The sequence below is a fragment of the Saimiri boliviensis genome, chromosome 3 (assembly GCF_048565385.1).
Source record: "Saimiri boliviensis isolate mSaiBol1 chromosome 3, mSaiBol1.pri, whole genome shotgun sequence".
Classification (NCBI taxonomy): Eukaryota; Metazoa; Chordata; class Mammalia; order Primates; family Cebidae; genus Saimiri; species Saimiri boliviensis.
Window position 1 is genome coordinate 646,547 of NC_133451.1, and position 23,727 is coordinate 670,273.

A 23,727-nucleotide genomic window follows, 5' to 3' on the forward strand; every position below is an offset into this window, starting at 1 on the left:
GAGGCAGGAGAATTGCTTGAACCTGGGAGACGGAGGTTGCAGTGAGCTGAGATCACACCATTTCACTCCAGCCTGGGCAATAAGAGTGAAACTCTCGCCTCAAAAAAAAAAAATCTAGATCAAGGTGGGAAGAATTGCCGTCTTAGAAATAATGTGTCTTCCCATCAGTAAACATAGAATATCTCTTCATTTATTTAGATCTTTGATCTCTTTCATCAGAATTTTGCAGTTTTTGCATATAGATCCCTAATTTTCTTAGATTTGTACCTAAGTAGTTAATTTTTCCATGGTAATGTAGGTGATATTGGGTTCTTAATTTCAAATTCCAATTGCTATTGCTGTTATAAAGCAAAGCAATTGACCTCTGTATGTTAACTTTGTTTCCTGGGCAGAGAACAGTGAGGGTGCAGTGGTTAGCCCAGGAGCCTGGCCTGGCTGAGCAGGGGGTCCCTGAGTGCCTGAGGCCTCACCTTCTCCTTGGTTATGTCCAGGAGGCCTGCCAAGTACCGTCAGATCCACACTTTTAAACCGAGGTCTATTGGGCTGTGCAGTGGGGGCAGGCCACCCAGGGTCCAGGGTCCAGGCTCCTGCAGGACCCATGAGGCTGTGACTGCAGCCCTATGCATAGCCATCAGGGCCACACTTTTAAACTGAGGTCTGTTCCTGGGGGTCCCTACAGCACCTGCCCCTCCCCACTGCTCCCCATCCACCCTGGTCCTCACTGCACCAGGACCACAACTGCCCAGAGTCCCTTTGCCAGGGCACTGTCCCAGTGGGTCCTAGCACCCAACCTCCCTGCACCACCCTCCCCCACCCCACGGCCCACCCTCTGCTCTGGTGGCCTGTGCCCCTCACCTGTAGTTTCCTTCCTTATCTGGGGCTTCCTGCCACCAGTTAGAAGGTAAAATCTGGCCAGGTGCAGTGGTTCAGGCCTATAATCCCAGCACTTTGGGAGGCCAATGAAGGTGGGTCACCTGAGATCAGGAGTTCGAGACCAGCCCGGCCAACATGGTGAAACCTGTCTTTGCTAAAAAAAATACAGCTCTGTTTCTGGGAAGGGTTCTCCTCCTGGCTAGCTGTGTTTCTCACCCTATAAGCAAGATGCCTTGCTATGTTCATTACTACTTCCAGAAGTTTTTTACTGATTACTTGGTGTTTTTACCTAGAAAATCATGTCATCTGCAGGCAAAGATAATTTCATTTCTTCCTTCTTAATCTGTATACATTGTATTCTTTTTCTTGTCTTGTTGCACTAGCTAGGACTTTGAGTACAATGTTGAATGTGAGTGGGGAGAGGAGGGAGACATCTTTGCCTTATTCCCAATCTTAGCAGAAAGCATCCACTTTCTCACCATTAAGAATGACATCGCCCAGCACGGTGGCTCATGCCTGTAATCCCAGCAGTATGGGAGGCTGAGGCAGACAGATAGCTTGAGCCCAGGAGTTTGAGACCAGCCTGGGCAACATGGTGAAACACCATCTCCACAAAAAAAATGCAGAGAAAGTTATCAGGGCATGGTGGTGTGTGCCAGCAATCCCAGCAATCGCCACTGCACTCCAACCGGGGCACAGACACTCTCTCAAAAAAAGACAAACCGGCCGGGTGCGGTGGCTCAAGCCTGTAATCCCAGCACTTTGGGAGGCTGAGGCGGGTGGACCACGAGGTCAAGAGATCGAGACCATCCTGGTCAACATGGTGAAACCCCGTCTCTACCAAAAATACAAAAAATTAGCTGGGCATGGTGGCGCGTGCCTGTAATCCCAGCTACTCAGGAGACTGAGGCAGGAAAATTGCCTGAACCCAGGAGGCGGAGGTTGCAGTGAGCCGAGATCGCGCCATTGCACTCCAGCCTGGGTAACAAGAGCGAAACTCCCTCTCATAAAAAAAAAAAAAAAGACAAACCCACAGCCAATATCATACTGAATGGGCAAAAACTGGAAGCATTGCCTTTGAAATGTGGCACTAGACAAGGATGCCCTCTCTCACCACTCCTATTCAACATAGTATTGGAAGTTCTAGCCAGAGCTATCAGGCAAGAAAAAGAAATAAAGGGTATTCAATTAGGAAAGGAGGAAGTCAAATTGTCTCTATTTGTAGACGACAAGACTATATATTAGAAGACCCCATTATCTCAGCCCAAAATCTCCTGAAAGTGATAAGCAACTTCAGCAAAGTCTCAGGATACAAAATCAATGTGCAAATATCACAAACATTCCTATACACCAATAACAGACTTAAAGAGAGCCACATCAAGAACGAACTGCTATTCACAATTGCTACAAAGAAAATAAAATACCTAGGAATACAACTAACAAGAAACGTAAAGGACCTCTTCAAGGAGAACTACAAGCCATTGCTCAATGAAATAAGAGAGGACACAAACAGATGGAGAAACATTCCATGTTCATGGTTAGGAAGAATCACTATCATGAAAATGGCCATACTACCCAAAGTAATTTACAGATTCAACGCTATCCCCATCGAGCTACCAATGACCTTCTTCACAGAACTGGGAAAAAACACCTCAAACTTCATATGGAACCAAAAGAGAGCCTGCATAGCCAAGTCAATTCTAAGCAAAAAGAACAAAGCAGGAGGCATCACACTACCTGACTTCAAACTATACTACAAGGCTACAGTAATCAAAACAGCATGGTACTGGTACCAAAACAGAGATATAGACAAATGGAACAGAACAGAGGCCTCAGAGGCAACACCACACATCTACAACCATCTGATCTTTGACAAATCTGACAAAAACAAGCAATGGGGAAAGGATTCCCTGTTTAATAAATGGTGTTGGGAAAACTGGCTAGCCATGTGCAGAAGGCAGAAATTGGACCCCTTCCTGACACCTTACACTAAAATTAACTCCAAATGGATTAAAGACTTAAACATAAGACCTAACACCATAAAAACCGTAGAATAAAATCTAGGCAAAACCATTCAGGACATAGGCGTAGGCAAGGACCTCATTACCAAAACACCAAAAGCATTGGCATCAAAAGCCAAAATAGACAAATGGGACCTAATAAAACTCCAGAGCTTCTGCACGGCAAAAGAAACAGTCATTAGAGTGAATCAGCAACCAATAGAATGGGAAAAAAGTTTTGCAATCTACCCATCTGATAAAGGGCTGATATCCAGAATCTACAAAGAACTAAAACAGATTTACAAGAAAAAAAAAAAACCATTCAAAAGTGGCAAAGGATATGAACAGACACTTTACAAAAGAAGACGTATATGAGGCCAACAAACATAGGAAAAAATGCTCATCATCACTGGTCATTAGAGAAATGCAAATCAAAACCACACTGAGATACTATCTCATGCCAGTTAGAATGGAGATCATTAAAAAATCTGGAGACGGCCGGGCGCGGTGGCTCACGCCTATAATCCCAGCACTTTGGGAGGCCGAGATGGGTGGATCACAAGGTCAAGAGATCGAGACCATCCTGGTCAACATGGTGAAACCCCGTCTCTACTAAAAATACAAAAAAAAAAAAAAAAAAAAATTAGCTGGGCATGGTGGCACGTGCCTGTAGTCTCAGCTACTCAGGAGGCTGAGGCAGGAGAATTGCTTGAACCCAGGAGACGGAGGTTGCGGTGAGCCGAGATCACGCCATTGCACTCCAGCCTGGGTAACAAGAGCGAAACTCCGTCTCAAAAAAAAAAAAAAATTCTGGAGACAACAGAGGCTGGAGAGGATGTGTAGAAATAGGAACACTTTTACACTGTTGGCGGGAGTGTAAATTAGTTCAACCATTGTGGAAGACAGTGTGGCGATTCCTCAAGGACCTAGACATAGAAATTCCATTTGACCCAGCAATCCCATTACTGGGTATATATCCAAAGGATTATAAAGCGTTCTATTATAAGGACACATGCACACAAATGTTCGTTACAGCATTGTTTACAATAGCAAAGACTTGGAACCAACCCAAATGTCCATCGATGATAGACTGGACAGGGAAAATGTGACAAATAGACACCATGGAATATTATGCAGCCATAAAAAACGATGAGTTTGTGTCCTTTTTAGGGACATGGATGAACCTGGAAACATCATTCTCAGCAAACTGACACAAGAACAGAAAATCAAACACCGCATGTTCTCACTCATAGGTGGGTACTGAACAATGAGAACACATGGACACAGGGAGGGGAGCATCACACACTGGGGTCTGCAGGGGGGAACTAGGGGAGGGTCAGCGGGGGTTGGGGAGTTGGGGAGAGATAACATGGGGAGAAATGCCAAATATAGGTGATGGGGAGGAAGGCGGCAAACCACACTGCCATGTAGGTACCTATGCAACAATCTTACATGTTCTTCACATGTACCCCAAAACCTAAAATGCAATAAAATACAATTTTTTAAAAAAGTCAAAAAAGGGAATGCCATTAGCTCTAGGGTTTTGTTGAATTTTAAAAATCTAATTATGGGCCGGGCGCGGTGGCTCAAGCCTGTAATCCCAGCACTTTGGGAGGCCGAGGCGGGTGGATCACGAGGTCAAGAGATCGAGGCCATCCCGGTCAACATGGTGAAACCCTGTCTCTACTAAAAATACAAAAAATTAGCTGGGCATGGTGGTGCGTGCCTGTAATCCCAGCTACTCAGGAGGCTGAGGCAGGAGAATTGCCTGAACCCAGGAGGCGGAGGTTGCGGTGAGCCGAGATCGCGCCATTGCACTCCAGCCTGGGTAACAAGAGCGAAACTCCGTCTCAAAAAAAAAAAAAAAAAATCTAATTATGGAAGTTCCCTCTATTTCTAGTTTGCTAAGTGTTTTTGTCTTGTTTTGTTTTTTGATGGAGTCTTGCTCTGCTGCCCAGGCTGAAGAGCAGTGGCATAACCCTAATGCACTGCAACCTCTGCCCCGAGGTTCAAGTGATTCTGTTGCTTCAGCTCCTTGAGTATCTGGGATTACAGGCACCCACCACCATGCCCAGCTAATTTTTGTATTTTTAGTAGAGCCTGGGTTTCACTATGTTGGCCAGACTGGTCTTGAACTCCTAACCTCAGGTGATGCATCCACGTCAGCCTCCCAAACTTCTGGGATTACAGGCATGAGCTGCTGCACCCAGCCATGTTTTTATTCTCAGTGAGTGTTGGATTTGTCAAATATTTTTTCTGCATTGATTGATAACATCCTGTGTTTTTTTTTCAAAATTTGAAGGAGCTTTGCACACCTGTGGTAAAAGCCACCTGGTCATGGAGTGCAATGATTATTTTCTTACATTGTTAGATTGGTCTTACCATGTTTTCTTAAGAATTTTTGCATCGTATTCATGAGCTATATTGGCCTGTAGTTTTTCTTTCTTATAATGTCTTTATCTGGTTTCATCATTAAGGTAATTTCTACCTCATTGAATAAGAGTGTTCCCTCTACTTCTACTTTTTGGAAGAGATTGTAGTGAATTGATGAAAGTTTCCTAAATGTTTGGTCAGATTCACCAGTGAAACCATCAGGGACTAGTGCTTTCTTTTTGGATGACTATTAATTATTGATTCAATTTCTTGAATACTCAGAGAACTCTTCAGATTCTTCTACTTCTCCTGGTGTGAGTCTTGGTAGTTTGTGTCTTTCTAGTAATCAGTCTATTTCATCTAAGTTAAAATCGAATTTTGAGGCAAAGACTTGTCACAATATTTATTATTTATTTTCTTCTGCTTGCTCTGGGCTTAATTTGATCTTCTTTTTCTACTTTCTTAAGCTTTGAGTATTGATTTAGATCTTTCTTCTTCTTCTTCTTTTTTTTTTTTTTTTTTTTTGAGATGGAGCTTCACTCTTGTTCCCCAGGCTGGAGTGCAATGGTATGATCTTGGCTCACCGCAACCTCCGCCTCCTGGGTTCAGGCAATTCTCCTGCCTCAGCCTCCTGAGTAGCTGGGATTACAGGCATGCGCCACCATGCCTAGCTAATTTTTTTGTATTTTTAGTAGAGACGGGGTTTCACCATGTTGACCAGGATGGTCTCGATCTCTCGACCTCGTGATCCACCCGCCTCGGACTCCCAAAGTGCTGGGATTACAGGCTTGAGCCACCGCGCCCGGCGTTTCTTCTTTTTTAATATGTGCATTCAGTACAATAAATTTCCCTCCAAGCACTGCTTTCCCTGAACCTGACAAATTCTGATAGGTTGCCTATTTTTATTCTTATTCAGTTCAAAATCTTTTAAAAGGTCTCTTGGGACTCTGGCCCATCTGTTATTTAGAAGAGTGTTGTTAAATCCATTTTGAATTTTTCAGCTATATTTCTGTTGTTGATTTCTAGTTTAAGTGCACTGTGGTGTAGGAACATATTTTTCGGTTGCTTCAGCTGGCAATGGTGGCAGGAGCGGAGCTGGTGGGGCCTGTGCCACCGCCTGGGTTTGTGAAATGGCTGCTGACATTTCTGAATCCAGTGGGGCTGATTGCAAAGGAGACCTGGGGAACCGTGCCAAGTTAGATACCGATTGCCCACTTCGAGTCCTTTATTGTGGAGTCTCTTCATTACCAAGAGTACTGTGAATATATGCCTGATGTTTCTAATGGCAGACAATGGTTAGAGAAGAATTTCCAAATGAATTTGCAAACCTTACTGTAAAAAATTCACCCAAACAAGAAACTGGAATTAGTGAAGGTCAAGGAACAGCAGGGGAAGAAGAGGAGAAGAAAAAACAGAAGAGAGGTAGAAGGGGTCAAATAAAACAAAAAAAGAAGACGTGCACGAAACATTACTGTAGCCAACATTCCCAGAGCAAAAGAGAGACACGTGGCAAGAGTGTGTGGCCTTGCAACTTTTGAAATTGATCTTAAAGAAGCCAAAGATTTTTTTGCTCAGAAATTCTCCTGTGGTGCCTCAGTAACAGGGGAGAATGAAATTATCATTCAGGCAGACTTTACAGATAACATAATTGATGTCATTCAGGAAAATGGCCAGACGTAGATGATGACAGTGTCGACAGTGTCGAAGATCTTGGAGAAGTGAAGTGAATTTGAAAATGTATCTGTATTTAATGGCCTGAACTGAGAGTTGATATGGCCAAAGGGAGAGAGGCCTTAAAAAAATACACACACACACACACACACACACACACACACACACACACTTATTTATTTATTTATTTATTCTACAATGAAACTGTAAACTGCCCTCGTCCTTGGCATTTTTACTGTTCTGTACAAGGCTGCTTGTTTTTTTTATTGCCAAAGTCAAATAAACAGGGAAGACTGTCATGCTCATACATGAATAGAATTTAGTCAAATAAAAAATTTTGGTCATTTGGTACTGACTTTCTCTTTCTTTTTTTTTTTTTCTTGAGATGGAGTCTCTACTGTCGCCCAACTAGAGTGCAGTGGCACAATCTCAGCTCACTGCAACCTCCGCCTCCCAGGTTGAAGCGATCCTCCTGCCTCCGCCTTCCAAGTAGCTGGGATTACAGGCACCCACCACCACACCCGGCTAATTTTCGGTATTTTTAGTAGAGACAGGGTTTAACTGTGTTGGCCAGGCTGATCTCAAACTCCTAACCTCGTGATTTGCCCGCCTTGGCCTCCCAAAGATCTGGGTGTGAGCCATGGAACCCAGGTGACTTTCTCTTTTTCTCTTTTTAACTTTATTTTTTGGAAAACCCAGTAGACTTTTTGCAGGGAGCATTTTTGTTTATTATTTTACAGATCTAAAGCTGGGTGATCTTTTCAAAAGAGTTTGAACTTGGCTTCCTCACCAGTAATATGTCTCCTTGCATCTTTGATGTGATTGTTTTGAGATGGGTGAGAATCTAATAGATTTGTGGTTGAATTTGCTTTGTTGTTACAAAGTCCACCCTGTGGGCACAATAACATACTGTTGGTAGGAGTTGTTCGAGCTATTCTGGAGATGATTTGGTAAAGTATACTAAAAACCTTAAAACCATGTGTGTGCACTGTTTGAATCAGTAAGCCACTTCTTTGACATTAGAAGACATTAGAAGAAATCATCAACCTTGCATAAAACTTATGGATGAAAGTATTCATCACAATATTATGTATCATAAAAAATTGCAAATGTTATAAAGGAACAATTGGAAAATGGTTAAAGAAGTGATAGTACATTGTGTGGTAGAATATTACGCATATGTTTAAAGAATCATGTTTTCTAAGATTACTTGGAAACCAGTTTGGTAATGTCAAGTGGGGGCATCCCAGACGTTAATTTTAGAAATTTATCATCGTAATTTCAGGCATTTATCATCATCATTGTTCTGAGTGGAAGGTCATTCAGAGAGGCTAGAGGTTCTTATTCTGCCTATAAATTATGTGAGTAAAATTATGCTAACCAATTGAAGATGTGCACCCATGCTCAATACGTAGTCCTGGAAATAGCAATTGAAACGTGTTTTCTCACAAGAGAAAAATGACAATTTTAAAGATGCATTAGATGAATTTAAACTTTAAGTCAGGTGCGGCAAATTGGAAAGAAGACTTGTGGTGTTTTAAATTCCTGTGGACACTTTTAAGAAACTTAGAACCCATGAAACCATTTTTTACTGCCATGCAAATTACAATCTTGAATGAGTACTTTTTTTAAATAAAGTATTAGAAAATGTGTAATAAAGATGTAAAATTTTAAAATGAAAAAAACAAACATATTTTTTGTTATTTTTATTTTCAAAATTTTGTTAAGATATGTTTTATGGAGCAGAACGTGGTTTATGTTGCTGAATGCTCCATGTGACCTTCAGAAGAATGTGTATTATGCTGTTGCTGGATGAGGTAATCTATAGATGTCGATTATGTGCAGTTGAACAACAGTGTTGTTTATTTATTTATTTATTTATTTTGAGACGGATCTCACGCTGTTGCCCAGGCTGGAGTGCAGTGGTACCATCTCAGCTCACTGCAACCTCCACCTTGCGGATTCAGGTGATTCTCCTGCCTCAGCCTCCTGAATAGCTGGGACTACAGGTATGCACCACCATGCCCAGCTTAGTAGAGACAGAGTTTTGCCACGTTGGCCAGGCTGGTCTCGAACCCCTGACCTCCGATGATCTGTCTGCCTTGGCCTCCCACAGTGCTGGGGTCACAGGCGTGAACCACTGCGCCCGGCCGACAGTGTCGTTCAGTAAGGACAGTGGTGTCCTTACTGCTGCTCTGCCTGCCCGACGTGCTCATTCTGACAGAAAGGAGGTAAGTCTCCAGCTGAGTGGTGGACGTGTCTCTCCTCGCAGTTCTATCGGCTTTTGTTTCGTGTGTTCTGATGCTTTGTTATTAGATGCGTGAACATTCGTGATTTTTGTCTTCATAGAGAGACAACCTCTTTATCATGTTGTCCATTCCACCAATAATTTGCCTTGTTCTAAAGTCCTCTTTGTCTAAATTAATATAGCTACAGTTACCACAGTATCTTTTGACTGGTGTTAGCGTAGTATATATTTCTTCACTCCTTGCTTTTAAACTATGTGTGTCTTTACAATTAAAGTGGGTTTTTTATAGACAGCAGATACAGGGTCAGGTCTTAGTTCTTTCTATCCGCTCTGAAAGTCTGTCCAGTGGTGTGTTAGGCTATTCACATTTAAAGTGATTCTTGATCTAGTTGGATTAATATATATCGTATTCTCAACCGCTTTCTCTGTGTTGTGCTTATTCCTTATTATTTTTATCATCCCTTCTTTCTGCCTTCTCTGGTTTTAATCGAACATCTTATCCCACACTCTCTCCTCTCTTAGCTTATCAGTTATACTTCTTTTTCTAAAAAATTTCAGCGTTGCCGCAGAATTTGCAATAATCATTTATGACTACTCTAAGCCCTCTTCCAAACAGGATTCATACCACGTCACTTAGAGTGTCGCTGTCTCACGCAATGTACCTACAGGTTCTCACTGCCACCCTTACAAAGTTTCTGTCATTTGCTCTACTTAACCATGTGATAGCATCATGTAATATACTGTTACTGTTATTACTTTGAAAAAATAGTTATCTAATAGAGAAATCAAGAAAAATAAAATATGCTACTTTCCTGTCATTTATTTATTTTCTCTCTTCCTTTTTTCACGTAGGTACAAGTTTCTGACCTAGTTCATTCTTCCTCTTTCCAAGGAATATTTCCTTCAGGGCAAGTCACTGGCACCACATTTCCTCAGTTTCTGTTGGTCTGAGAACGTTTTTATTCCTTCTTCACTTCTGAAGGATAATTTTACAGGACGTAGAATGATAAGTTAGCAGGTTTTTCTCTCAACACTTCAAATGCTTCATCTCGCTCTCCTCCTGCTTCACAGCTCCTGATGAGTGTTTCCAGCGTCTTGATCCAACCACACGTGGTCAGCCGTTCCCCCAGCCCCAGCTTCCCTCGATTTTCAGCCTGATCTTCTGTAGTTGGAATAGGATGTGCCTTAGGATCCTTTTTTTTTTTTTTTTTTTTTTGGCATTTGTCTCTTTCGGCGGTCACTGAGCATCCCAGACATGTGGTTTGGTGTCTGTCGATAACTTAGAGAAATCGCAGCCATTTTTACTTCAAACATGTCTTCTGCTCGCTCCTCTGCTCCTCCGGCGCCCGCCGTCCACTCGAACCTTCTGTACGTGTCTGCTCCGCGCCCGCCGCGCGGGGCTCCCTCTGCGTTTCTGCATTTCTGCTGGTGCGTCTTCGCTCCGTGCCCCTTCCTCAGACACGCGCAGCTTCTGATGGGCAGAAGCGTCCTTCACTTCATCTGGCTTTTCCTGTTCTCCGGCACGTCTTGGTCTTCCCGGGCCGTCCGTCTCTTGGCTTAGGTTGCCACCTACTCAGGTGCACCGCCTCCTTTTTCTAGAAGTGCCTTTAGCATATGCATCATTATAATTTTACCTTGTTTTTTTATTTTTGGGGAATTATCAGACTGGGAATTTAAAATTACTATGATCAGGCCAGGCGAGGTGGCTCACACCTGTAATCCTAGCGCTTTGGGAGGCCAAGGCAGGCAGTTCACCTGAAACCAGGAATTCAGGACCAGCCTGGCCAACATGGTGAAACCCTGTCTCTACTAAAAAAATACAAAAAATTAGCTGGGCATGGTGCATGCGCCATGATCCCAGCCACTGAGGAGGTTGAGGCAGGAGAATCACTTGAACCCAGGAGGCAGAGGTCACAGTGAGCGGAGATCTCACCACTGCACTCCAATCTGGGCGACAAGAGTGAAACTCCATCTAAAAAAAAAAAATAGAAAGAAAGTAAAAGATCCAAGAGTCAGGCATTTTTGCTCGTTCTGTTGTCTGGTCAGCCCAGCCCTAAACCAGGCAGCAGGAGACTTACCAACACTTAGGAAGGCCTTGTTTCCAGCCTCTTACAGGCATGTGCAGACCGGCTCTATTCCAGCCTCTCACAGGCGTGTGTAGACCGCCTCCAGGTGGGTTCTAACACACGACCTTCGGGTCTCCATGCAGGACAGTCCCAATCCTAGGAAACGCTGCTTCTGGCCTTCCCCTCCACACGGCATTTTTAGGAATCCTGACTTGCACGGGGCACAGGTCTGCCTCCACCTCGTTTTGAAAATAAAAGTATATGATGAGCAAAGACTGGCGCCCGCAGTCTGCCCAATGCCTGGACCTCGTCTCCCTCCTCCTCAAGCTGTGGAGGGAAAGCTGGGCACTGGGATTAAAGCAGCCTCTGGGCCCTCACCCTCCCTCTGTCCAGGGAGACAGTCCCCAGGCCTCACCCTCCCTCTGTCCTGGGAACAATCCCCAGGCCTCACCCTCCCTCTGTCCAGGAGACAGTCCCTGGCCCTCACCCTCCCTCTGTCCAGGGACCTCACTACCCACTGCTCCGGAGTCAGGAATTACCTTCTGTCCCAGCACCCTCCTGGGCTGGAGGCCCCTGTCATTCCCTTTCAGAAAAGCCTCTCAGACGTTCCCGTCAGAGCCAATAGGAGCCACAGGGAAGCCATGGGTTAGGCCCTGCAGAGCTTGGGTTTTGGCTTAGCAGGGCAATTCCCACGGCCCAGCCGTCCGAGCTGCAGCAAAGCTGAGTGAAGGGCCGGTGGCTGCAGGGCTGCGGCTCCCACCTCCGGGCCAGTGGGAGTCAGGACCTGATGCTTGTTCAAGGACAGAGAACGTGCCCCCACTCAGGTCAGGCGTGGGAGGAGTAGGGGAACCCTCAGCTCAGCACGTCTGACTCTTGCATCCTGTGAGCGAGCAGAGGCATTCCAAGCCCAGCAGCCAGGAGAGGCAGGCGTGGTCTGTCCACACAGGTAGCAGCAGAGCCTGTCTGGAGTTCATGGCTCCCATGGCTCAGGGCCCCACCATGACGGCCTAGATGGAGCTGGGGGGAAACGCCCTGGCGCAGCAGCCCCTCTGCCATGGTGAACCTCTGAGCACAGGAAAAGCGACTCACCATGACCAGCAAGGTGGATGAGCCTGGGTGTCTAGCGCCTTCACTTTTAATATAACATTCTAGTTTATAAGTTTCATGATTTAAGTGTGATAGTGGCTATGTTTAACAACTACTCTCAGAATTCCTGAGGATTCAACAACCAGCTCCTGGAAGCCCTCGGCCCTGATGCCGAGACACACACTAGGTTTAGACGTCAGGGCCCCGGGCCTGGAGGCAGAGAAATGTCTGCAGAAACCAGGCTCCTGGGGCTACAGCTTCAGCAGGGACATGGCCCATCCTAGCAACTAGGCCTCCAAGGGGTGTCGGTGGCCCCTGCCTGGCGTGTGGAGGCCGTGGAGGCAGGAAGGCCGGCGTGTGGAGGCGGGAAGGCTGGCGTGTGGAGGCTGTGGAGGTGAGAAAGCCGGCATCGGGAGGCTGTGGAGGTGAGGCCAGCATCTGGAGGCTGTGGAGGTGGGAAGGCTGGTGTCGGGAGGCTGCATAGATGAAGTTTCAGAGCAGGCCGAGTCAGAGGTTGGAAGAGTCATTCCGGAGGGCAGGGGTGTTGATGGGGGCACACAGGAATTCCCTGAGCCGGCTGTGAAAATCTGCCCGCCGCGCTGGAGTCCATTGCTGTGTGCACCAGCAGACTTTTAACCGGAAAATTAAAAATGAAAACAAGAAAGAGGAAAGGCAGAGGCCTCAGGGCTGGGCGGCTGGGCTCGGACCACCTTGGACTGAGTGTCTGTCCTCACTGGGGCGGCGAGGTCAACGGCAGTGGCTGTCACGGGGGGGGCAGGGGCTGGGGACGTTCCTAAGTCCTGGTCTGAACCCACTAACTCCAGTCACTGAGCTGAGTTCTGCACAAGTGGCCAAAGCTCCTGATCGGCACAGGAGCACTGGGGGGCCGAACATAGCGAGAAGGGCCAGGGAGGTAGGGAGCTTCTGATGAGGATGGCACCGGCACCAGCTCCACGATCTCGACTGTGGCCAGGGTGGCTCCATGACCATGACCAGGACCAGGCCGGCTCTGTGACTGTGACCCTGGCCAGGACGACTCCGTGACCGTGACCATGGCCAGGGCGGCTCCGTGACTGTGACTGTGGCCGGGCTGCTCCATGATCGTGACTGTGGCCAGGGCGGCTCCGTGACCGTGACCATGGCCAGGGCGGCTCCCTGACTGTGACTGTGGCCAGGGCAGCTCAGTGACTGTGACTGAGACCATGGCCAGGACAGCTCCAATACCGTAACTGTGGCCAGGGTGGCTCCGTGACCGTGACTGTGGCCAGGGTGGCTCCGTGACTGTGACTGTGGTCTGGGCATCTCAATGACTGTGACCGTGGCCAGGGAAGCTCAGGGACCGTGACTGGGGCCAGCACAGGGGAGTGCAGAGGCCAGGGAAGAGGGTCCACCCCCATTGGTGAGGCAGGAGTCAGTGTAGGCTCCAGAGAGGGCAAAGGTCGGAAGGCAGGGGTCAGGGTCACCGGAGAAACATGGTTCCTGTGTGGGGTTGAGGAAAAGTTTCAGGGAGGAAAAGGTGTTGGACACCGTGGGGACAGAGGCAGCTGCTCGGGGGCTGCTGGGGATCCGGGCCTCAGCAGGGAGGGCGGGAGGTACCCTCGGAACAGCAGAGCTGGGACCGAGGACCTTGCCAGGGAAGAGCACTGACCTGAAGGATGCTGCCGGCAGAAATAAGCTAGGATCTCACTCAAGTGTGGGACCTGAAAACCCTGATCTCATGGAAACAGCATGGAAAGGCACCGCGGGAAGCCAGGCGGTGAAGAGAGAGGGAGAAAGCAGAGACGTTGGTCAGAGGGTGCAAAGCGCTCAGGTGGAGCTGTGGGCTTCGTGTCAGCCGCCCTGCATGGTGGCCACCGCGGCACTAACCGCAGTGCACAGGGCGCTCGTGAGTGCGGTTCTGCTTCTGGGATTTATTATGTGGAACAGTTTTGAGTTAATAACAACATGGATGTAAGGAAATACAGCAGGACAGACATTTCCGTGGCGCTGCCTCGCACTGGGTGCTGAGGTCCTCAGAGATGGTTTAGAGTGCGGGGGGCGTGTGCACCCTTTGAGCAAACACTAGGCTGTTTCACTCCGGGACTTGAGCATTCTCAGATTTTGGTACCAGATGGCATCCTAGACTCAGTTTCCCTGAGGACACCAAAGGATGGTCATATTATATACTTCCAAATTGCTAAAAAATAGATTTTTAATGTTCTTATCACGAAAAATTAAGTTGGTGAGGTGATGGATATGTTGATTAGCTTTACTGACTCTTTCTGCAATAAATACGTAGATCAGAACATCACACTGAACCCCATAAATACATACCATTATTCAATTAAAGATAAAGTAGGCAATAGGCCAGGTGTGGTGGCTCACGCCTGTTATCCCAGCACTTTGGGAGGCCAAGGCAGGCAGATCATGAAGTCAGGAGTTCGAGACCAGGCCAACCAACATGGCAAAACCCCGTCTCTACTAAAAATACAAAAATTAGCCAGGTGTGGTGGCGGGTGCCTGTCATCCCAGCTGCTCAGGAGAGTGAGGCAACAGAATCACTTGAACCTGGGAGGCAGAGGTTGCAGTGAGCTGAGATCGCGCCATTGCACTCCAGCTGGGCGACAGAGTGAGACTCCATCTCAAATTAAAAAAAGAAAAAGATAAAATGAACGCGTTGGGAAATAAAGCTACTAATATATCACTGCTCTTGGCAACAGGAGAGCCTGGTCCTGACCCACCATGAGCTGAGTGCCGGGGTGGAGCTTCAGAGGGCGTCCAGGGAGCCCGCAGGCAGGAGGAAAGGGAGCTGGCGCCGCTTCCAGAGTGAGGAGGTGGGGCCTGGAGGGGCCTGGGTGTGGGCCTGGACCAAGGAGGCAGAGAAGGGCGGCCCAAGGAGGGCCCCGGGGTTAGTCTGAGCCTGGTTTCGGCGCTGACCCAGCAGCCAGGGCCCGTGCAAAGGGACGTGCTGCGCAGGGCTGCCCAGGACCCCATGGAGGACGTCTCAAAGCCTCACTCTGGGACGCATGGCGGAGGAGGGCCTGGCGTCCAGAAGCAACAGCCTGATGGTGGGGATTCTGGAGCAGCAGGCAGAGGAAGGGCTGGTTGGACTTTTGCCTCTCAAGCTCAGAGTGAGGGCTTCCACTTTTCGCCTTCCACTCATAACGGAGCAACGACAGGCCAGCCAGCTCCCAGGCTCCCCTGCGCTGGGCGCCACACGCTCCGATGGAACCACGTCGGGGTCCGTGCTGGGCTCCGCAGCTGGGCAGGTGGTCAGATCCGTGAGCACACGTGTGTGTCAGGCATACATCGAGCCCGTGCCGCTGTGGCCAGACAGACGCGAGGGTGGGGTGGCCACGGGCTCACAGGTGTGCCCCTCCCGCCAGGTGCTGCTGTGGTCAGCCAACAAGGTGTTTGAGGAGCTGACGGACATCGAGAGGCAGTTCCACAAGGCCTTCTACACGGTGCGGGCCTACCTGAACTGCGAGCGGTATTCGGTGGGCCTCCTGGACATGACCAAGGAGAAGGTGAGGCCTCGGACACTTGGGGACCCCCCGCCCAGCCCAGCCCAGCTCCCGCATGGACCACCTCACCTGCGCCTCTTCTCTGCCCAGGAATTTTTTGACGTGTGGCCTGTGCTGATGGGGGAGTCCCAGCCGTACTCGGGCCCACGCACGCCTGATGGCCGGGTGAGTCTCGGAGCAGGGGCCCAGGGCCCACCCACACACGTCTGCTTCCTTGGCTCCAACTCCAGGACGGGAGAGGGAAGGATGGGGGCAGATTTGGGGAGGTGGGAACTGGCGGGCCAGCCCCTGGGTGCCTGTATATCATCTCCCCCAGGCACTCCAGGGATGCGGTGGCCAGGGCTGGTCCCAAGTGAGGGCCAACGTTGGCTCTGATCGCAGGGCTCCTGCTGCCCCATCTCCCCACGTGGGACCTCTTGTGCAGGATGCGTGTGCGTGTGTGTGAGTAGGGCCCAATTTGTGTGTGGGGTTGCGTGGGACACAGACTGGGAAGACAGATCTAAACCACGGTGTGTGATGCGTGCCCCGTAAGTGCTAGTGGCAGTCAGCATGTGTGTGCTCCATGAGGCTGTGCATGTGTGGGCATGGCTGTGGGTAAAACACCTGTGCCCGGCGGAGACATCTGCTCACATGTATGCACATGCACAGCCATGAATAGGGGATGTGCATGTGTGTGACTGTGTAACTATGTAGCTGCATGTGTGTGAGGGGGAGCCCCTCGGAGCTGTGTGGAACTGTGTGTGCTCTGTGTGTGTGTGTGTGTGTGTGTGTGTCTGAGCCCCCTCGGAGCTGTGTGGAACTCTGTGCGCTGTGTGTGTCTGTGTCTGTGTCTGTGTGTGAGCTCCCTCAGAGCTGTGTGAAACTGTGTGTAGCTGCGTGTGTAGGGGGACGGATTCCCTAGGAGCTGTTTGGAGCTGCGTGTGTATGTGTCTGTGCATGTGTGTGTGTGTGTGTGTGTGTGTGTGTGTGAGAGCCCCTCAGAGCTGTGTGGAACTGTGTGTAGCTGTGTGTGTATGTGTCTGTGCATGTGTGTGTGTGTGTGTGTGTGTGTGTGAGCCCCTCAGAGCTGTGTGGAACTGTGTGTAGCTGCGTGTGGGGGGGGAGGGATTCCCTCGGAGCTGTTTGGAGCTGCGTGTGTATGTATCTGTGCGTGCGTGTGTGTGTGTGTGTGTGTCTGAGCCCCCTCGGAGCTGTGTGGAACTCTGTGCACTGTGTGTGTCTGTGTCTGTGTCTGTGTCTGTGTGTGAGCCCCCTCAGAGTTGTGTGGAACTGTGTGTAGCTGCGTGTGTGTGGGGTGGGATTCCCTCAGAGCTGTTTGGAGCTGCATGTGTATCTGTGCGTGTGTGTGTGTGTGTGTGTGTGTGTGTGCCCCTCAGAGCTGTGTGGAGCTGTGTAAATGTGTGTGTGTGGAGCTGTGTAACTCTGTGTGTGTGGAGCTGTGTGGAGCTGTGTGGACCTGTGTGGAGCTGTGTGGAACTGTGTAACTCTGTGTGTGTGTGGAGCTGTGTGGAGCTGTGTAACTGTGTGTGTGAAGTAGGGAGCCCCTCGGAGCTGTGTGGATATGTGTAAATGTGTGTGTGTGGAGCTGTGTGGAGCTGTGTAACTGTGTGTGTGCGGAGCTGTGTGGACCTGCATGGGGCTGTACGGAGCTGCGTGGAGTTGCGTGGAGCTGCGTGGAGCTGTGTAACTGTGTGTGTGTGGAGCTGTGTGGAGCTATGTAACTGTGTGTGTGTGGAGCTGTGTAACTCTGTGTGTGGAGCTGTGTGGAGCTGCATGGAGCTGTGTGGAACTGTGTGTGTGCATAGCTGTGTGGAGCTGCGTGGGGCTGTGTGGAGCTGTGTTGGGCTACATGGAGCTGTGTGGAGCTGTGTGGAACTATTTAACTGTGTGTGTGTGGCGCTGTGTGGAGCTGTGTAACTGTGTGTGTGTGTAGCTGTGTGGAGCTGTGTAACTGTGTGTGTGGAGCTGCGTGGAGCTGCATGGGGCTGTGTGGAGCTGTGTGGGGCTGTGTAACTGCGTGTGTGTGGAGCAAGGTGCCCCTCGGAATTCTGTGGAGCTGCGTGGAGCTGTGTGGAGCTGTGTGGGGTCGGTGGGGGCCCCTTGGAGCTCGGCCAGGCTGCCCCTGACAGGTGTGTTTTGTTTCTCAGGAAATTGTCTTCTACAAAGTGATCGACTACATCCTCCATGGCAAAGAAGACATCAAAGTCATTCCGTAAGTGTCAGGGTTTTACTAGAAGCATCCCTGGGGGAGGGGGCTGTCCTCTCAGGGCTTCCCATGGTGCAGTCAGCAGTGCCCGTCTGGCCTGGCCTGGCCCGTGGTGCTCTATGTGCCGAGGAGCATAGGGGAGTGGGGGTGAGACAGGCCCACTCACTGTTCTGGGAGACAGTTAGGAGGATGTGGGCAGCTGAGGAGCCTGAGGCTCTGTGGACATCCAGAGTGGACGTCCAGGGGACTGGGCAAGCTGCCCAGGCGGCCCCATTTGTGGCAATTGAGCGTGGAGGCCACCAGAATCTGCCCCTGGCTCCACCAGCCCAACCCAGACAGTGGAGCCTCCAGCTGGGAGGCCGAGTCTTGACCCCCTGGGGCTGGAAGAGGATGGGATTCCAGTCCTGAGGCCAGGGCAGGACTCAGTCAAGGGAGGGACCGCTGCATGGCCCAGCAGCCCTATGATCCCATAAGCCTTTCGGGACTCCAACCCCAGGCCCCACGCAGGAACCAGGATCCGGGTGCCAGGTCAGAGCACAAGTCGGGGAAAGGGTGGCCTGGCAGACACCAGTGCTGAGTCCTGGAAGGCAGGCTGAAGCCACATGGCCTCCAGAGGGAGGGGTTCCCAAGAAGGAGGGGCCCTAGCACAGCATCGTGGAGGGGAGAAGGCAGCACCGCTGTCCTCCAACCTGCTCCCCAGCCTTCTCTCGCCTCATCAACCTTCAGAGAAGAGAGTAAACACTGAGGATGGTACAGTGCACCAGAGACCCCCAGACCCTGCAGACCTCTGCACACATGAGCTCAGTCCATCTGACCCCCAAACCCTACAGACCCCTGATCCCCAGATTCCTGCAGACCCCTGCACACATGCTCAGTCCATCTGACCCCTACATACACACGTCTAGCCCAGCCTGGCCCATCTGACCCCTGCACACACACATACAGCCCCTCTGACCCCTGCACACACATGTCAGCCCGGCCCCAGCCCCTCTCACCCCTGCACACACACGTCCACCCTAGCCCAGCCTATCTGACCCCTGCACGCACACGTCCAGCCCAACCCAGCCCATCTGACCCCTGCATGCACACTTCCAGCCCAACTCGGCCATCTGACCCCTGCTCTCTACCCACAGCACACCCCCAGCCGATCACTGGGCACTGGCCAGCGGCCTTCCAACCTACGTGGCAGAAAGCGGCTTTGTGAGTCCCGTGCTGTCTGGAGCCCCCATGGCCTTGCCCTCGCTGGGTGTGGCGACGTTTGCTTGTCCTTGTCTCCGCCACATCCTGCCCCCACCCCTCGGCCAGCCTCCGTGCACCTCAGCAAGCCCCCAGCTGCTCTGCTGCGCCTGCATAGAAGCTCACCCCAGGGCCGCAGAGGCCTCTCTAGATATTGTAGACTTTCAGTTGCTTCGGATGAAACCGTTTTCCTGATCCCTTTTCAGATCTGTAACATCATGAATGCTTCCGCCGATGAAATGTTCAAATTTCAGGTATCTGTCCATGCATTGGTAGAAATTATAATTACTTACAAAAGAAAACATTTAGACGCAGAAATGATGAAGTGAGTTAGTTTTTGCCACTTGAGAAACAACCTTGACCCAGTGTGGTGGCTTATGCCTGTAATCCCAGTACTTTGGGAGGCCAAGGCGGGCAGATCACTGAGGTCAGGATTTCGAGACCAGTCTGGCCAACATGGTGAAACCCCGTCTCTACTAAAAATACAAAAAAGAATTGGCTGGATGTGATCTCAGCTACTTGGGAGACTGAGGCAGGAAAATTGCTTGAACCCAGGAGGTGGAGGTCGCAGTGAGCCAAGATCACGTCACTGCACTCCAGCCTGGTAGACAGAGCGAGACTCTGTTTCAAAAAAAAAAAGAAAGAAAGAAGAAATGAACTTCAAAGTCCCAGCAGTCTACCAGAAGTTCGTATTTCATGCTCACTGGTCTGCAGGTTGGCTGAGGTTCATTGGGGCTAAGCTGATCTTGGCTGGCTTGCTGGGCTCGGTTGGGCCAGGCTGGGTTGGCGTTGACGACCAGCGATCCCAGACGACCCAGTGGCCCCAGACAACCCAGTGAGGGTCCGAGTCAGCTCCACATATGTTCGTCTGAGGCTGCACGGCCAGGGCAGGCTCCCTCCTGGGGACAGCGCAGAGCCGACCAGACTAGTTGAAACACACTTTGTCCCTGGGGTTCTCCTCTGGAAACTGGCACACAGTCCATATTTTATTGGTTCAGCCCAGCACCCATGGGATGGGAGACAGGAGCAACCACAAAATTCCCAGGGTCCAGGGCAAATGAAACATGAGGCCCCTTGATGAGCAATTAATTATGAAGAATTTCGAGAGGGTGGCAGCGGAGCACCCATCACACACGGGACAGAGAGCAGCTTCTCGGACCCAGCCCCACATGTCCGTGAGACTGTGACGCCAGCCCCACACGCCTGTGAGACCGTGACCCTAGCCCCAAACGCCCGTGAGACCGTGACCCCAACCCCACACGCCCGTGAGACCATGACCCCAGCCCCATACACCCAAGAGACCCTGATCCCAGCCCCACATGCCCAAGAGACCCTGATCCCAGCCCCACATGCCCGTGAGACCATGACTCCAGCCCCACACGCCCATGAGAACCTGACCCCAGCCCCATACACCCAAGAGACCCTGACCCCAACCCCATACACCCAAGAGACCCTCCCAGCCCCACATGCCCATGAGACCCTGACCACAGCCCACACACCTGCAAGGCCGTGACCACAGCCCACACACACATGCTCGTGAAACCAGCCCCAATGGGAAGATGGCCTTTACCTCCTCCAGAGGGAAAAATATCAAGACACAAAAACCATGGACATAAAGTCCAAATGCAAAGAGGGAGTGCAGAGACAGGAGCAAGAGCCCGTGGTCACGGTTCTGGGGGAGAAGATGTGACCCACTTCCCCAGCCACACACCCGGGCCAGGGCCAGCCTCAGGGCGGAGTTCAGCTCTAGATGCCGCTCCCACAGGAAGGGGCACTGGATGACTCCGGGTGGCTCATCAAGAATGTGCTGTCCATGCCCATCGTCAACAAGAAGGAGGAGATCGTGGGGGTCGCCACATTTTACAACAGGAAAGATGGGAAGCCCTTTGACGAACAGGATGAAGTTCTCATGGAGGTATGCACCGGGGCAGATGTGGCTCCGCCAGTGCCGCCTGCAAAGGGTGGGGACTGTGCTGTGTGTGGGCCTCCCTGCCATGCCTTCAGCCACCGGTGCAGCATGCCGGGTGCAGGGTGGGTGCAGCCAGGGACAGTACCACAAAGAGTCCCTCCTGGGAGCAGGGGGCTCTCTGCTGGGCAGGGGGAGATCCTAGGCAGAAGCACTGCAGTCCCACAGTGGCAGCCCTGGGACCCGTCTGCCGAGCCACACGGGAGGGGAGGTCACCAGGAGCCCTGAGCGCCTGTGACACTGCCATCCTCTCAGTCCCTGACACAGTTCCTGGGCTGGTCAGTGATGAACACCGACACGTACGATAAGATGAATAAGCTGGAGAACCGCAAGGACATCGCACAGGACATGGTCCTTTACCACGTGAAGTGCGACAAGGACGAGATCCAGCTCATCTTGGTGCGGCGGGGGCAGGTTACCCAGGGGTCATGGATGTGTGGTGGAGACAGGTCACACAGGGGTCATGGCTGTGTGGTGGAGGCAGGTCACACAGGGGTCACGAATGTGTGGTGGAGACAGGTCACACAGGGTCAAGGCTGTGTGGTGGAGGCAGGTCACACAGGGGTCACGGCTGTGTGGTGGGGGCGGGTCACCCAGGGGTCACGGCTATGTGGTGGAGACAGGTCACCCAGGAGTCACGAATGTGTGGTGGAGACAGGTCACACAGGGGTCACAGCTGTGTGGTGGAAGCAGGTCACACGGGGGTCACGAATGTGTGGTGGAGACAGGTCACAGGGGTCACGGCTGTGTGTTGGAGACAGGTCACCAGGGGTCACAGATGTGTGGTGAGGGCAAGTCACCCAGGGGTCACGGATGTGTGGTGGGGGCAGGTCACCCAGGGGTCACGGATGTGTGGTGGGGGCAGGCCGCCCCAGGGGTCACAGATATGTGGTGGAGACAGGTCACCCACAGGTCACAGATGTGTGGTGGGGGCAGGTCACCCAGGGGTCACAGATGTGTGGTGGGGGCAGGCCACCCCAGGGGTCACAGATGTGTGGTGGGGGCAGGTCACCCAGGGGTCACAGATGTGTCGTGGGGGCAGGTCACCCAGGGGTCACGAATGTGTGGTGGGTGCAGGCCACGCAGGGGTCAGGGCTCCCTCTGTGCAGTGGGGAAAAGGTTCCCCAGGAGTCATGGCTGTGTGTGGTGGGGACACAGCCCTGGGGTGGGAGCCAAGTACAACCCTGGCACGCCACCTCTCCTAGGTTCCTCTGTCTTCACAGCCCCTGGATCCCTTCCCTGTACTCAATCTCCCCAGCCAGGAGCCTTGCGTGGCCAGAGCCCTCCTGGTCATCATGAGTAAATCCCATCATTATACCTGAGGACTGCTTGAAGCAGTGCTCAAGAGACAGAACCGGTAGGAAAGTGAGCAGGCCATGCACACGGTAATTTGTCTCCAGATGGAGGCTCCAGGGTCTTCCCGAGGTGAAGGCTGACCACGAACTGTGGGCAGCACCCTCCTCCAGCTGACACGGGGTGGACACACCACCATCACCTTGTCCCACACGCGAGGCTGTGTCTCATGACACGTCTATGTCTCTGTCTGTGTTAGCCAACAAGAACGCGCCTGGGGAAGGAGCCTGCCGACTGTGACGAGGACGAGCTGGGTGCAATCCTGGTAAGAACCTCGCTCCCGTCCCTCCCATGGAGCCAGCCACATGTGAGGCTGGGAGGAAGAGCTCTCCATTCACCAGGGCCCGAGGGTGCTTTGCACACACAGTGTTATTGGGGATGTTGGTGCTGTGAGTGTGTGCGTGTGTACTTATCTAAGCACCTCAGTGTTCCTGTGTGTACATAAGCCTGGCTTTCAGTCTCAGCCAGTGTGTCTCTCAGAGTGTTTGCATGGCCAAAGTGTGGCTTTGACATCTGCACTTCTGAGTGTATCTTCGTGTCTTCCTATCTTCTCTGCTTTGTCAGATGTTTGGTCTTCGCCCGATGTTTAGTGGACCTGACTTGGACTTGCAGTCCATATAAGTCATCTCTGCAGTCACAGTGCCCAGGTGCCTGCAACACCCACATGCACACACGGGTGCACAGGTGTGTGTGCACATGTGCGCATGTGGGTGTGTATGTGTGCACGTGTGGGTGTGTGCATGTGTGTGCACAGGTGTGTGTATTGTGCGCACATGTGGGTGTGTATGTGTGCATATGTGCGTGTCTGTGCATGTGTGCACAGGTTTGTCTGTATTATGTGCACATGTGGGTGTGTATGGTGCACATGTGGGTGAGTGCATGTGTGTGCATGTGGGTGTGTATGTGTCCACATCTGGGTGTCTGTGTGCATGTGTGTGCACAGGTGTGTGTGCATGTACACATGTGGGTGTGTATGTCTGCACATGTGGGTGTCTGCACGTGTGTGAACTTATGTGTGTATTGTGTGCGTGTGTGTATGTGTGTATTGTGCACATATACACATGGGTGGGTGCACAGGTCTGTGTATGTGTGTGCACATGTGGGTATGTGTATGCGTATGTGGGTATGCATGTGTGCACACATGGG

The 23,727-nt window shown here is 51.0% G+C and overlaps 1 protein-coding gene, 1 long non-coding RNA gene and 1 pseudogene across 2 annotated transcripts in view; 2 read left to right on the top strand and 1 right to left on the bottom strand.

Moving 5' to 3' along the window:
* PDE6B (phosphodiesterase 6B) overlaps positions 1-23,727 on the top strand; it is a 51,395-nt gene that overhangs the window by 16,141 nt on the left and 11,527 nt on the right. The window contains exons 5-12 of the mRNA XM_003934610.4: positions 15,683-15,823; positions 15,911-15,985; positions 17,968-18,032; positions 19,160-19,226; positions 19,469-19,516; positions 21,028-21,177; positions 21,484-21,627; positions 22,781-22,846. Of these exons, the coding sequence (XP_003934659.3) occupies positions 15,683-15,823; positions 15,911-15,985; positions 17,968-18,032; positions 19,160-19,226; positions 19,469-19,516; positions 21,028-21,177; positions 21,484-21,627; positions 22,781-22,846 (756 nt within the window). The remainder of the gene's footprint in view (positions 1-15,682; positions 15,824-15,910; positions 15,986-17,967; positions 18,033-19,159; positions 19,227-19,468; positions 19,517-21,027; positions 21,178-21,483; positions 21,628-22,780; positions 22,847-23,727) is intronic.
* On the top strand, positions 6,336-7,293 carry LOC101042195 (density-regulated protein pseudogene; annotated as a pseudogene).
* LOC141583963 (uncharacterized) lies at positions 15,591-18,296 on the bottom strand. Its single transcript, XR_012516782.1, has 3 exons — positions 18,193-18,296; positions 15,896-16,044; positions 15,591-15,802 (listed from the first exon to the last, which is right to left on the bottom strand). It is a non-coding gene; the product is annotated as an uncharacterized LOC141583963 (long non-coding RNA).